Raw genomic sequence first — 15,764 nt, 5'->3', positions numbered from 1 at the left:
AGAAATAAATACATAGGACTTACTGCAGAGGTAACTTTTAGCTCTGTCAGAAAATGTCAGTTTCCATCCAAAAACTAGCAAATATTTGACCCTGATACATTTACTGATTCCTTCTTTGTTCAAGAGACAAAATGCTGCACAACGAAATCATTCTTTTAAGACCTAGGGGTGAACTTTCTTAGCCCCTATTTTAATGTTGTGTGATTTAAAAATTAGTATTAAACAGAAATTAAAATAAAAATAGCTGTCTAAAAGGATACTAGAAGAGGACTGTCAAAGAGATCTGTTAAATTTTGCAAAGTGCCATTTAGTATGACAAGTATTGGTAAACTGGATTGATCAGTACATTAGCGCTGCAAAGAATTGTGGAAACTTGTTTGGTGTAATTACACCCTGCATTGTTTCTGCTGTGGCTTGTTCCCTTGGAATTTTAATGCATACAAGATATTTGATGAATGTAGAACCTCAAAAACTGTCTTATTTGAAAACCAGTTGCAATGTCAGTGCACAAAACACAAAGCACCTTGAAGAAATTGGTCTTCAAAAATACATGTAATTCACTGTTTACACTCTCTTGTAGTATTCATGCAACTGAGGCAGAAAGAATAGTAACTGTTATCCCGACCAAACACGTGAAGAAAAACATGAGGGTAAAATGCATGGGAGAACAGGGTGGAAACATGCCTCTTTCCAGCATCTGTACCATCTCAATTAGTGAAATGTTTGTACTGTATCTCCTTTTGCCACCAGCCTGCCTAAGCCTGGCTTTTCACACAGTTTATTTTGTAATATGCTCAGCTCTTTACAATTAAGATAAGTGGTCATCCTAGAAATTTCATTATTATAAGTACTTCACCCTTTTCCACTCAAATGACTTAATTTTCCTTCTCCTCATTGTCTGCTGATTAATTCTTTTTCTTTTTTGCTCTGTAAATTTAGTGTACAATCTAACAATATCCCCTAGTTTATACATTCCCTTCTTCTCCTCACCCCTTTGCTTGACAGTATATTGGTACTGCAAGGAGAAGTTACCTACTGATCACTAACAGGAGTCAAAGGGTTATTGTCTAAGTCCCTGTCCAGAGGAAAGACAGGACTTGGTAGTAAGTAATATTTGGTCAAATCTCTCTGCTGAGATCAGTGCAGGTTGGATGTTGACCAAAAAGGCTAGGTGACTTTTCTGCAAGCTGAAGATTTCTTTGTTTTGACTTTCATGATATTGGCTATTCTTCCCATGGACGTGGTCCTCGTTTGTTTTCCCAGTGGTCAATATCTAAATTTTTGGCAATATCCTGTAGTGAAGAGAATACATACTAAATAAATAAATCACAGAAAAAAAGTAATTAATTAATACTAGTCACTGATGTCTTCTTGGCACAATAGCAATCCCAACAAACTTCCAATGTTGACTAACAAACTGTAAGTCAGTGACATCAAGCCAACACAGTTTCGGTCCACTACCATTTCTCAGATTAATATCATCTTTATTTATACATTTTTATTTAGTTATTAGACCTTTAAACTTCAAAAGTTGCACTGACATCTACTTAATTATTATAATTATTAATATAATTATTATTAATCTGATCTACACGTTTTACAAGATATCATCATTAGTTGGTTGTGAAGCAAACTTTCATGTTCATGAAGAGCATTCACGCCCGCAAATAGCAGGAGCTAGTCGAGGTGGTCAGGAATTAGAGGTACAGCAGTAGTGATATATTACAAATAAAGCTTAAACACAATAACAATTTCAGAAAAAGACAGCCACTTAAAACTCATATATACAACTACATCACTAAACAAAAGAAAATAGAAACACTATAGAATGTAGAATATAAATCATAAAACCGGTTTATAATTCGTTATTTTTTGAAGTAGAAGGGGCGATTCAACATAGTAATCCTCAGCCTCTAAGAACGAAAATAACATGTCCTTACAAAGTTTTTTGAAAGCTCTCTTTGGGAGTTGACAAAGAGCATACATAACATAACATAACATAACATAAATAAATAAATAAAGGCTGATAGTCTCTAAAGAAACTGTTTGGCGATGCATTGGTGGGGGTAACGAAATAATTTGAATATATCAACAAAGTTAAAATGGTAACTTGGCCACCGATATGGTTATTAAAACTGACATTTCGAGTGTTAGCCCTTCGTTGGAGCAAATGACGAAGGGCTAACGCTCCGACGAAGGGCTAACGCTCCAACGAAGGGCTAACGCTCGAAACGTCAGCTTTTATAACCGAAACAGTGACCAATTTACCATTTCAAATTATAAAATAAATAACGTTTATTCAGGAAGCTACAATGCAAATATAAAAAATACATCCTGAAAAGGGAGAATCGTGAGGTTAGCCATCGCAAATGGAGTTCCAAAGCTTAGCTACGAAGCTAGCAAAAGAGCCCTGGCTTTTATTCAATCTCGATGACAAGTGCAAATTCTATGAACGTTAACAGCAAGGTAATAGTACTGATCTACCTTATATGCCTCCTCTATTAACACTTCTCTTCCCTTGTTGGGTAACGCTTTTAGGGCTTCTTCCCTGTTCAACTGCGAAAAAAAAATTTCATTCACGTTCATGAAATTATACATATGATACAGTGCCTCTGGTTGTCCATAGCTTAAAGCCATGGCTTGATTGCGGCCTTTTCCTTTACTTTCCTTGGTATAATAAGCAAGACGCTTTACTCACATTGCTTCGTCTTCTCGGATAAGACGTAAAGCCGTAGGTCCCGTCTCCTGCAGGGTTTGGGGTAGGAGACATAAATTTCCCATGCACAAGATTACTGTGTAGTGGATGTCCTCCCCGGGGTGGAATGGGTGGGATGATGAAATCGCTACATGGACTGAAGCAGCTGCCAGAGGCGCCTGATAAAAATGCTGACGTCCGATCTTAACCTTACGATACTGTTAAGCGTGACTGAATATATCCACATAGAAGTCTGAGCTATATAAATGTAAATGTAATGTAATGAGATGATATCTACCCTCGCATACCCTAAAAACTTTATATAATTCTCTTTTCCTACCATACATTAATTATTGTAATTTGATTTAGGGGTCTACATTTGCCTCCTACCTCGAACCTCTTTATATACTACAAAAAAAAGCCATTCGTTTTATTGCATTCTCTCCTCCACTAACACATACTAAACCTCTTTTTTCTAAGCTCAATATTCTTTTGCTCCACTTACTCTACAAATTCCATGTATCCTGTTTTGTTTTCTCATATTTCAATGGCCTTGTGCCTGCCACTCTTTCTTCGCTTTTACATTTTGATCGTGAGTTTCATGATTATTAAACTCACTCTTGTTTTAACTTACACAAATTCTCGCGTAGGCATCAGTTTGCTATTTGTTCCCAAGCCCCGACTATTTGGAATAATATCCCTCTGACTTTCCATAACAGCCTTACCATTAGTATCTTCAAAAAGAAGCTTAAATTGTATTTCTTGAACCTGAATTAAATTTTTAGCTACCAAAATTGAATATTATACTGAAACTCTGATAAACCCGGACTATTGTTTACTACTTAGATTAATCTACTGCTCTTTGTAAATTTGTGAACATTATACTGAACTTCTAATATACCCTGATTATTGTTTATTACCTAGATTTGATTAGATTACAGTAAATTAGATTAGAATACCTTAGATTGCTCTATTGTTCTTTGAGAATTTAGTCTTTGTTCTGACCATAAGCCATTTAAGCCTCTGGTTTTGGCCAATCTTAGGAATTCACTTGTATGACACAAACAATAATAATAAAGAATGAAAGAATAAAGAATAAATGTAATAATACTAACATTCGAGTAGGTTTCACTTCGCTCATTTTTGTTAATGTCATCGTATTAGTATTATTATTATTATTATTATTATTATTATTATTATTTTTTTTTTTTTTTTTTTTTTTTTTTTTTTTTACTTTGGCATTGCATGCATGATACATCATGACAATATCAAAACGTTGATCGAGGGATTTTAGTAATCTTTAGCCATAAATGGTTCCCTGACTGTAAATTGGAAGAAAGGTATGATTATAAATATCTTTTCCAATCATCGACGGGAAAGTAATGTTGAGCAAAAGCATTATCTCCAGTGAGATAAGAGTGAGGAAAGAGAATGGACTCGATATAATTACCGGCGCGCGCGCAGGTTTGCAGATATTTGATTTAAAGTTCGAGGAGGACATAAGTCATGAAAATTTATCAGCTTACCCTGTATATCTTTTCATCCCGGCGCTTAATTTTTATCTCAGTGAATTCCTTCAATGCAAATGATCCACCAACGATCAGACCCTTAAAGAAAATCATACAAGAAAAAAGCTGTAACGTACGTAGCGATGTCCTACATATGGTTTTCTCTTAATAACCCAAAAGTTAAAGTAAAATAAATAACTCGATGAAAAATGAAAATTGTAATATTAATTTTAAAAGAGCTAAATTTGTCGATGACCTATTTTTATGAAGGCAATACTCATAGACAGAACGTGATCCACTTACGATCATAGGGACACCAAATTTAATAAACTGGGCCGCCATATTGAGCGGCTAAGTAGCCAGGCATTGGTGAATGCTCCCAGGCTTAGTAGCCGCTCTTGAAATCAAGATGGCGGCTGTTCTCAGGAGATGTGTGTTCTGCCTAAACTTTGCTCAACCCTTACTTTTAAGGAAGAGTGGCTATTTAACGAGTTTTTCAAGTTTAAACAAAGGTAAAATAGTTAAGTTCTCAACGTCATGAACATTAACTTTTGTCAACAGGAACCAAACGATCGTACACATTTCCAAAGTTCTCACAACTTCTTCGAATCTCCGTCACTTTTCAAGACGTTATTGACACTTGTGAATTTGTTCAGCTCTATGTATGCATTTTACTATGAATTTTTCAGAGCAAATGAAGGACTTATCTCAAGATCCGTGTATCGAAAAGACTTCTCATCACACAACCGCAGAATTATCATAGATATGCTAGACTGTGTTACTTGCGCAAATATTAACCTGCGTTACCAAATAGAGTTATGATGATGATGATGATGATGATGATGACTGACATGATCGAAGATTTAGGATGGACCACGTTCGAAACAAGAAGAAGGCAGTCTCGGTTAATACTTATAAGCTAACTCGCGGTCTTATTGATATAGATAATCGAGAATATTTAGTACCGCACTCCGAGAGTCGCACGAGGGAAGCCATCAATTTAAATTTCGCGTGCCATATGCAAGTAAAGACGTTTTTAAATTTTCCTTCTTTCCAAGAACTATTATAACAGACGGGAACTGCCCCCCTGAGACCATTGTTTCGTCAACTTCCTTAGAAATTTTTAAACATAGATTATCAGCCTTCTTAAATGATAGTTGTACATACATGTAGCTTATATAGTTTTCGTAATTTAACTTTTATTTTCAACATCAACATAGTTGTATTTTATTCATTTACTTATTTACTTTATTTATTTATTTGCTTTATTTTTACAGTTGGTGTGATATCTTGATGATTTTACCGACCTAATAACCTGTAAATGTAAATGTAAACCTGTGCTTATTATCCTTCAATATATTATCATCGAAGATTCCCTTGTACATTGTAGGGAGGTTTTGGTTGTAATGATTCTAATCTTAGCATCCACATTGGTAATGATTCAAGATCTCAATTGAACCTGAAAGATTGCTCATCTCAGTAACTGAGTGGAAAATTACCCCTTAGAAAAAAAAGTACACTTTCGAATGGAGATACCAAAATTGTTGCATTTTTACAGAGTCACTGCTGATGAGGGGATTCATTTCAGCTCTGACGATACAAGACCAAAAGCGTCCTTATTCAAGCAAAAATAGAGGTACGATGTTCTTATTTCAAAGAAGGTACGTCTGATCTAACCAGGGATCCCTATCTCCAGAAATCTGAAAATGTGTAGGTTTTGATGAAGTCTCCAACTAACTTCCCTTCTCAGGCTAAAGAAGTCTTGTCTACATGTGTTGCTGCATGCACGGACAATTACAAAAAAATTCCATATCCACTTGCTAGGGAATATTTTAGATCACAGGATTATTTCTTTGGTTTGAAAATGTATTAACAAAGATTTAGTAATGCATAGACAGGTAAAAATGAACGATATAAAATCCCGACGTTTCGGCGACTTCGTGACGCCATTATCAAGGGTACAAATGAAAATAAAATTAACAAATGCGAGTTCAAGAGTTACAACTAATTTGCATAGGGGAGGTGGCTACACAAATACTTTAGCACGGATAGAATCCATTTTACGAACAAACCGACAGAGTGGCCATGGAGTCCCCACTTGGGTCTTTACTAGCTAACGTGTTTATGTCATCATTGGAAGAAAGGCTAGTGCTCAAAGGTAAACTGCCTGATTATTATCGCAGATATGTTGATGACACTCTCACTATAATGCCCAACATTACTACAGCTACGGATTTCCTACACACCCTGAACCATGCCCATCCCTCTGTCAGCTTTACAATGGAAATAAAAAAAGATGGCATGCTCCCCTTTCTTGGCACCCAGCTCCTAAACCGTGCACCCCAAATTGAGACGAAAGTTTATGTCAAGCCTACTAATACTTGTTTACTTGTCCACTACCACAGTTACGTTGACAACAGGTACAAACGGAACTTATTAACAACTATGCTCAATCACACATACCGTTTGTCCTCTTAATGGCCTTATTTTTCTGAGGAGTATGAGCGGTTGGAGAATTTATTCTCACGTTTGGACTACCCTCGCCACCTTATCAACTCCGCCATTAACACCTTTATTAACTCGAGAATTGCTGACCAGCAGCCATTGCAGGCATTGGGAAGATTGGCGAAAAATGATGTAACCCGAGTAGTCATACCCTTCAAGGACCAAGACTCCGCTAACATTGTTAAGACACAGTTGAAAGACCTTAGCATTAAGCTCCAAACCACAATCCAGCCCGTATTTGTCAGTCGGAAAATTGGCCAAGACCTTAAAGAATGTGAAACCAAACCACAGCTGGTTAATCAACAGTGCATAGTGTACCAATTTAAATGTAACCTGTGCGATACAGGGACCTATGTTGGTTACACACGTGGGCATTTATATGCCTGCGTGGGATAGCCATAAGAGCACGTCATCTTCAGTACACAAGCACTATGACAACGACCACGCAGGTGCTGTCCCTGAGGACCTTCTTAGCTGTTTCAAAGTTCTCAAGAAGTTCATGAACAAATTCGATTGTCTTGTCAAGGAGATGCTTTACATCAAACAATTAACACCGATGTGAAGGTGTAGTCTGATCGTCCGGGTGAGTGTAGTCCTGAGAAGGACTGTTGTCGGTGGTAGTCACTACCACCGACAACAGTCCTTCTCAGGACTACACTCACCCGGACGATCAGACTACACCTTCACATGTTACCCCCGGGTTCAAACCATGTACTGAATTAACACCGAATTTGAACATGCAAACGGATTCTATCCATGCTAAAGTATTTGTGTAGCTACCTCCCCTATGCAAATTAGTTGTAACTCTTGAACTCGCATTTGTTAATTTTATTTTCATTTGTACCCTTGATAATGGTTTGAAAATGATGTAATTTAAAACAACATCTCCTTTTAGTGTTTCATGTCATGTACTTCTATGAGGTCTTGAGTCAACTGATTAATGATAATATACTGAATGCACTATACATGCACATTAGTAATCTAACACTGATATCCATGTCAAAATAATTTCAGAGTATGACATATTGTGGAATGCTGTAACTGGTGGCAGAGGAACAGGGAGAGGGAATAAGAAAACTGTCGTCAAAGGAATTGATCCAAAACTACTTAAATATGGTAAGCCCAAATATGTCTAAGATACCTCTTCTGATGGTAATTGTACCTTGATTTAGACAGGGACAATGTTGAAGCATGCATAGGGAAGGGGAGGGAGTGGAGTTTTGCTTCTGCTCCAGGCTGGGTGCTGAAATGATATGTAGAAATAAAATGTTGTTTTAAATTCTTGTTTCTTGTGACTTCCTTCTCCTTCTTGCATCCGTCATTTAGTAAAAAGGAAACTCATTAGTCAGGCCAGGTCTCTTCAGTTGATGCATGTAAAGTACCCTCATAGAAGCCCTATATTTGAAGTGCCTGACTTGAAATTGCAGCTAGCAGCCTAATTTCTTCGTGACAATGCCAATTACACCTCCTTAAAAGTTTGCTGGAAAACATTATCAGGTCTGATTTTCACTATTTCATAAATAGCGCTCTCTACTGCGAGGATTGTGCATCATACGGAGTAGATTATATTAAAATCAAATTCAAGTTCTTTAGTTTTAAAAATTGCTGAAAAATATATATATAGGTATATTTCAGATCAAAAGGTTAAGATCTGTCAGTTTTCAATGTTTATACCAGGCAAAGTTCTTTAATCTCACATAGGTTTCCTCACACACTACTGTCTTGTGTAAGAAACCTTTTTCCCCCATGTGTACCTCCCCTACATAGCAGAATTTTTTCCTTAAATTTCCTCTAATGTTAGAGGATCAATTAACCAGTTAGAATCCTTCTTTTGTGCATATGTTGGGGGTACGAGAAGACATCTTTCAAAGTTGATGAACTGAAGTAAATGGATTTTGGAAAGCTTATGTTTGGACTGTCTTATACCAGAGCAAAGTTATAATCACTACATGCAGATCTCTATGACATTTACACAGGGTTTGCACAGGTCATGGAAAACCTGGAAAGTCATGGAATTTCAAAATTTTCATTTTCCAGGCCTGGAAAGTCATGAAATTTAGGTGTGGGTTATGGAAAGTCATGAAAAATCAATATGCTCTCTATGAGTGAAAGGCAATAAGACCCAAAGTTTGAGAAGTGAACTGACGAGTCCAAAAATCAGATTTCATTTCATTACAAATAAACAGAAGCATGCATTGTGAGAACGTTTGTAAACAGGTCATGGAATCTTTCAAAAGGTTATGGAAAAAGTCATGGAAAGTCATGGAATTTTAACAGGTCAAAAGTGTACAAAACCTGTTACACTGGTCAGTACTTTTCATCTCCTAAAAAAGTATCACAGGAATGTACAATGTGTAGTGTATTAAACATATTGAATGTTCAATTGTTAGACAAGGCTGGCCTCAAGTGGAAAGGATACAATGTTCCTATGAATGAGGGGGCAGAAATAGACAGAGATGATAAAAGTACAGCAGAGGCTGTACAAACAAAGAAAACATTTGCAAGAGGTTGGGCTGGAAAGAGCTGGCCAGGGAGAAGTTGTGGATGCCCTTTTACTGCTGATGGAAGTGAGTTTGTGAATAAGATTCCTTGAAATAAAAGTATTTCAAATATTGCTGGCCACAGTTTTAGAGCTTTTAGCATGAGCCCTTTGATTCCTAAGGATGAGTAGCAATCTACAGCTGCAATTTCTCCTTACAATGTCAGGGCTCAAAGTTAATGCTTGCAAACTCGCAAAATGCGAGTGATTTGATGATGTGCAAACTTGTCAGAAAAATATCCACTAGTTAGCAAACATCTGCAAGCCAGAATCATCCATGTCTCCCAAAGATTTGGAGAAAGCCATTCAAATGTGAAAATAAATGTACAGAGGACATCTGAGGAAAATAAAACAGCAGACACTGAACTTTTTGATAGACACTGCCCAGCAGTATTTACAACAAGGCTCGGTGTACCCACCCTGTGCATTCCCATCGTGTTATCATTCCTTGTGGTTTTGGAGCTATAATTTTCATGGCACTTTGCAACAACAGCTTACTATTTTTTTTTCTGTAGTTTAACAGAGAAGCCAGAAATGAATCACTGCTTTCTTCATTTTCAATTTGTTTTCAGGGGAATTGAAAGATTTCTTTTCTGTGTGCATTGAGGTGCTGTATGTTTGTTTTCAGATACATGACTTGTAAACAGCAAATGATATATCACCATTATGATAATAAACCTCTGTAGAAAAAAAAAAAAAACTTTGAGTTCATTTCCTGGAATTATTTCAAGAATAAGAGCATGCAAATAAGGGAAAAGAAATCATTATCAAGCTTAATTTTATGTTGTGGATCTTGAAAAGAAATGGACCTAGGGGCAATTACAAATAAAATAAATCCTGCCCCCATGCTCGCAATCTTATAGAAAATCATGGCAAAAACTGAAGTGTGTTGGACTGGAGAGGTTGTTGCTTTAGCTGGTCTGGAAAAATCACAGGATGACTTTAAACTGATTTGTTTCCATGCTTCAATAATTGAGGCAGGGCTGGCAATGCTGGAAATGTCTTCTCACCAGTATACCAACTAAATGTTAATGTGAACATAAATTTCCCTTGTTCCGAGGAATTTTTTTTTTTTTTTCTTCAGTTGTAATTTGTATCACACAAAAAAAGTAGTGATATACAAAGTGATGGAGGTACAAACTGTGCTGGCAAGGTCAAATGTTACAAAGAATTGAAAAGACAGAAAAGAAATACTTATCAGAAACGTACTTTAAATTGATTTTTAGTTGCGACGAGTGTCTAACACAAAGGCTGGTGGAAGAAGGAAAACACTGCGTGCCTTGGTGGTAGCTGGGAATCGAAATGGGCTAGTAGGTACATCATGTATTTTATGTATATTGTGGAATAAAAAATGAATATCAAAGTGATCTTCACAGTAATGAACACTACTTGAACAGAAGTGAAAATAAGGCCTGAAGAAAAATCCTGATTTTCATATATTCACTGTTATTTATTTATCACTTCACAGGTTTATTATGAGCCATCATGGTGACCAGCTCCCAGTTGGCTCGTTATCATAGTTTGTAGAGCACTGTACCTGTATCGAAGAGATCATGGGTTTAAGTTCCTTACAGGCCTGAATCTTTTTCAGGCTTTATTTTCACTACAGCTCAAGTGGTGTACATTACTGCAAAGATTGCCTTGATATACATTTCTTAATCAACAGTTTACATATATGATTTTCATAGATTCACAGTCATTTCTATGTATAAGTAAAGTGTGAAATATGTGTTATTTTATTTGTAGGTTTTGGCGTTGGGAGAGGGCAAACTGCCCTGAGTGCAATATTTGAGGTATGTAAGGAAAGTATTTTTTCGTTTGATTATCTGCACTTCATTCAGATTTCAAATTACCTCGATTTAATACCATTAAATATGGAAAGCACTCTGTTAGATACTATGGCCCTCTCCTCCGGTCGAAACTTACGAAAGAGTTACGCAGTGAAGATAGTCTGCATGGATTTAAGACTAAAAGCAGGAGAACGGACCTGACTGTCATAACTGATGATGGCTGCAAAAAATGTAGACTTTGCAACAGTTCATTTTGAGACTATGATAGTGATAAATAATTTTAATTTATAAATAGGTTAGGTAAATAATTCTATTTGTAGATAGGTTTTAGATTTCTTACTTTTGTTACGCATTATTACCCTGTGTGTTCCCAATTAGTGCTATGCGCTAGATTTTCTCGCGACACATAAATAAAGTTCACTACTACTATTACTACCGGTGCCATACTTTAAATGCTCACTGGTAAACCCACCCTCTCAAGAAAAATTTTGTTGTACTCCCCTCCTCCTCCCCCCCCCCCTCCGCACCTTTCTCCAATTCAAAAATTCCAATTATTATGAGGTAAAAGCACAGCGCTGAGTAATAAATGTTTTGATATGATATTTTGAGTGTTATACAGTACAGGTGTAGGCATATCAATAATTTTTTTGTTGTGGCTAGAAAACCTTTCACTACAAAATATGCCGGTAGTTGAAAGCCTGATTTAGTTCCCGTTTCAAACAGTGTAGATTTTTACAACCAAGGGGTTATGCAATGCGCACGGGTTAGGGCTTGGAAAGGTTACGGTTCAGAGAAGAAATGATTTATCGAACCACTATCTTCCAATGAGTTCCGAGTAAAGTGCCCTTCGCACCTCCCCCTCTCTCTCACTTCAATAAGCATCCCTTTCTCCCCCCCCGTCTGTAATCTCGCCACCTTTGGCCTGTTTTCTGTTTTTTTTTTTTTTTTTTTTACACTTTTAACTTCGTAATCGAGTTAATAGAAAAAAAAAATTAAGTAAAATTAAAAAAAAGGATTGACCAGTTTTTCATGGAGCTGAGTGACCGAGCACCTTTTATCCTGATTTACGACGGATGTTAAAAATAACAACAACAGCAAGGAACGGGAACTGATTTAAAGAGAGATTTAATCTGCGGTGCCAATCTTAGATTCATTGTTGAGTTCTGCAGAGACCGACATGGTATTGACTTGTACCTTGCGTGTTGTTTTATCAGGCAAGAAACAGAGCCGTAAACTATCTATACTATATTGAACGCTGCGACAACCACACAAGTAAGTTTTCACCTCCAAGGAACTCCCAGACAGTTCTGACGTACATGTATCTTTAATTGGCCAGCTTTTTGAACAGATTTTGCACAGCAAATTGAGGGCTGTAGGAACTTCAAGAAATAAAAGATACTAATTACGTTGCAGTCAAAATTTTGCAAATGGGGCCCTCAGTGTGCAAATTGGCGCTCGTGCCGAAGCGCTTATAAGGAGGGCCTGCTTGCTGGCTAAAGCGGATACCATGTTATACTCCCAGGCACATAAAAAAAAAACAGCAACAACTATAACAGAAACAAAAAATCGATAAATAATAATACATATTGATTGTAGTTAAATGTAATTAAACGTTTTCTGGTCTCTTTCTTCTTTATAGTTTTCCATGACATGGAAACGAAGTATCACTGCACGAAGATCAATTTTTTCAGGAAGCCGCGAGGTAATTTACTATAACTTGAACACCTGAATCTTTTTTCTCGTAAAGATCTTGCTGCTCTTTTCTCTCCCTAACCGCCTCCCGGTTAGCTCGATTGGTTAGAGCGCCGGACTGTTGTGTGGGTTGTCGAGCCCCAGCCGGACCAATACTCAAGGTCTTAAATAACTGAGGAGAATGTGCTACCTTTCTATACTATCATGAAATGGATAGACATTCTAGTCTTCTCGGATAAGGACGAATAAACCGTAGGTCCCGTCTCCAGCACCTATTGGTTAGTTAATTAGGTTAGGCAGGGGACGCTAAAGAACCCACTCACGAGATTACTGTGATGTGGTCTGGCCTGTTTACTGGGAATTGGGGGTAGAGGGCATCTTCAACTTCCTTTGATTCGTTGTAAAATGCAACATGCAGTCTGGCAATGTCCCCCGCACAGTGTTGTAAGAATGGCCTTGAGAAGCCCCAAGGGGAGTGGTCATCTAACCCATCCATCCATCCATTCATCCGTCCGTCCGTCCGTCCGTCCGTCCGTCCGTCCGTCCATCCATCCATCCATCTATCCATCCCTCTGCTGTGTAGTTTTGAAAGATATGAGCTAGAAGAACATAGAACTGTGAGAAATACACTGTATATGTATGCCTTGTTGATTCTCTTTTTAGTTGAATTTCTGTTTTGACGTACGTAGTGATATGAAAGAGACCAAGGAATAAGGATTTGAAGGGGCGAAGATGGCGTTATATGAGTGATGGGGAAGGGGGGGGGGGTTAACTAATTCAAAGGGATAAAACACTACTGCCTGGAAAGTCTTCCAAAGTGCGCCAAATGGTTATATACCGCCTCATTATTAATAAGTCCAATTTTTTTTTATTTGTTCGTTTATTTATTTTGTTTATGAAATTAATGAAATATACATCTATTACTAATGACAACTGTGGCTCATTTCTGTCGTCGATAAGCATTCGCACGTAAGGAATGGAAGTATTTAGTTACATATTGTATTGAAGAAAACATGTGGACGTTAAACTTTTCATTCACCCGTGAATGTTAGATAATTTTGCTTCCTCTTACTTTTATGTTCAACATGTCTGTCTTCCCCAGGCTTCGGACTTCGCTGCCATCGAGCCATAAAAGAGATCGCAATGCTCGTTGGAATTGAAGACATGCGCTGTAAAGTGTACGGTACTACGAACGCTCTCAGCCTCGTTCGCGCGGTGTTCCAGGGACTGCTTAGTCAGGTAAACGTTTTTCGGCGTGAAAGCCGTCAAGAATGAAAAGTAACTTAGATGCACCATCTAGTCGGAAATTTCAGCTTTTGGATAGCAATCGCTTACTCAGTTGCAATTTCCCTTGTACAATCGTGGTGTTGGAACCTCATGTTGAACGCAAAAACAAGATGATCGTAAATTAGTCATCTCATTGACTAAACACAACACTGACGAAGGGCTAACGCGCGAAACGTCATCTTTGGAACTCATTACGTTGGCCAATTTACATTATTAACTCAGTTGATAAAACCGAATTATCCCCTTACACTCCCCCACCGACGCAGCACCGTAGTTTCTTTAGAAACTTACCCTCTTTAAATACAACACAGGATGCGATTGGCTGTTGGTAAAGATCTATAGCCTGTGCTAGGTTCTGAGAGAGTGCGAAAGAAACGTCGAGGGTCGGGCAACAAGAAAAATAACTATTGAAATAAAGCACATCTATAAATCAACCAAAACATCGACAAGGCGCTTGCCTGCGGTTCGTTTAACTTTCATTAAAGATTATTTTTTATTATTATTATCATTGTTGTTGTTTTTTTCTTATAACTTTATTTTGACGTCATCTCTAATCTTTACGTGAACATACTAAAGACAAGACGGAATCTTTACGGTATCATTGCAGGAAACGCATCAGCAACTTGCAGACCGCACGGGCCTTAATGTGGTGGAGTTCAGACCTGAGTGTGGAAATAGACCCATGATTGTGGCCTCACCAAGTGACGAAGCCAGAAACAAGGTTCTCAAAAAGAAATCAGAAAAAGCCGAGTATAACTTCAATGAGGTCTTCGATCCTTACAGAGGACTCCATCGACCTAAGAAAGTGGAAGACTTGTTTTAGTCTACTGCATTTGGAATTGTTCAGAAGCAATAGTGTCTTTTCTTGTTGTACGGGGAATCCTTCGTTTTTAAAATTTAATTGACGAGAATTTCAAAAGAAAAGAATGTCGTGTTCACTTTGATTGTGACAATGAGAGAGAGAAATTCTTCTCGACAACTTTTTGTGACATAGAAACGGTACTGAGGGTGTTGGTTTAGGGGTGTGGGAGAGACCTGAAACAAGTTCCGGGGTGTCAGTGTCTTTTCAAGAGGCCTTACTTTGACTCCCGTTTTCCACTTAAGCCTCTTGATTTGACTTTGACTTAGTTTGACTCCAGTCCGCCTCCTTTCCGAGCACCGACTAATTTGTTATCGTGTCGTAACTTTCCCTGCCTCTCTCTTAGTCAAATGACTATAGCAGATGAGGTTAGTTTCCTTCTAATAAAATATGTCAAATTTCTGAAACATATCCTTGTCTATGTGACCATGGCTATATCGCGTCTTTTTTAAGAACGTTCTTGAATGTTTATCGAATGAAACAATTTCTATACTTCTTTAGTTTTTCAAAGTCTCGCTGTGGGAATCTTTGAAATTTCAAATCTCATGCTCAACCTGATCGACACAGTGGGTGGCCAATTTTCTAGAACCAGGCAGTTCGGAAAGCCGCAAAACTCTAGAAAAAATATATATCTTTCAAATCGGCACACTTAATCCCCACGATAACAGTAAACGCTTGTCATTCAACTAATTCATTATTGTTTCCCTATTTATCATGTTCCCACCAATAGCGTAGTTCCATTTTTTGTCATAAACAAACGCGACCCACAACTCCTCCGTTCGCTCTGACGAAATGTCAGCTTAAGAAATTCTTTGCGGTGGCCACTCTACATTATCAACTCCGTTGATAATGCTAATTATCTCGTGATGCTACTCCGCCGACGTAGCGC

General features: G+C 37.6%; 2 protein-coding genes and 1 non-coding gene across 3 annotated transcripts; 2 read left to right on the top strand and 1 right to left on the bottom strand.

The window, feature by feature from the left end:
- Nucleotides 1-762: 762 nt before the first annotated feature.
- On the bottom strand, nt 763-4,595 carry LOC148728807 (cytochrome c oxidase assembly protein COX16 homolog, mitochondrial-like). Its single transcript, XM_088763574.1, has 4 exons — nt 4,507-4,595; nt 4,222-4,302; nt 2,485-2,556; nt 763-1,292 (listed from the first exon to the last, which is right to left on the bottom strand). The coding sequence occupies exons 1-4, from the start codon at nt 4,543-4,545 to the stop codon at nt 1,224-1,226; spliced, it is 261 nt and encodes an 86-aa protein (XP_088619700.1). The 5' UTR covers nt 4,546-4,595; the 3' UTR covers nt 763-1,223.
- Nucleotides 4,574-15,344, top strand: LOC148728806 (small ribosomal subunit protein uS5m-like). Its single transcript, XM_088763560.1, has 11 exons — nt 4,574-4,715; nt 5,762-5,839; nt 7,723-7,824; nt 9,099-9,275; nt 9,820-9,854; nt 10,474-10,561; nt 10,994-11,040; nt 12,252-12,309; nt 12,677-12,739; nt 13,832-13,968; nt 14,624-15,344. The coding sequence occupies exons 1-11, from the start codon at nt 4,577-4,579 to the stop codon at nt 14,837-14,839; spliced, it is 1,140 nt and encodes a 379-aa protein (XP_088619686.1). The 5' UTR covers nt 4,574-4,576; the 3' UTR covers nt 14,840-15,344.
- On the top strand, nt 5,846-7,182 carry LOC111346572 (uncharacterized). Its single transcript, XR_016002589.1, has one exon. It is a non-coding gene; the product is annotated as an uncharacterized LOC111346572 (transcript).
- Nucleotides 15,345-15,764: the final 420 nt, after the last annotated feature.

The sequence above is a fragment of the Stylophora pistillata genome, chromosome 6, assembly GCF_964205215.1.
Source record: "Stylophora pistillata chromosome 6, jaStyPist1.2, whole genome shotgun sequence".
NCBI classification, from domain to species: Eukaryota; Metazoa; Cnidaria; class Anthozoa; order Scleractinia; family Pocilloporidae; genus Stylophora; species Stylophora pistillata.
Note: the sequence above shows the minus strand (reverse complement) of the source record. Positions and strands in the feature narration are given on the sequence as shown.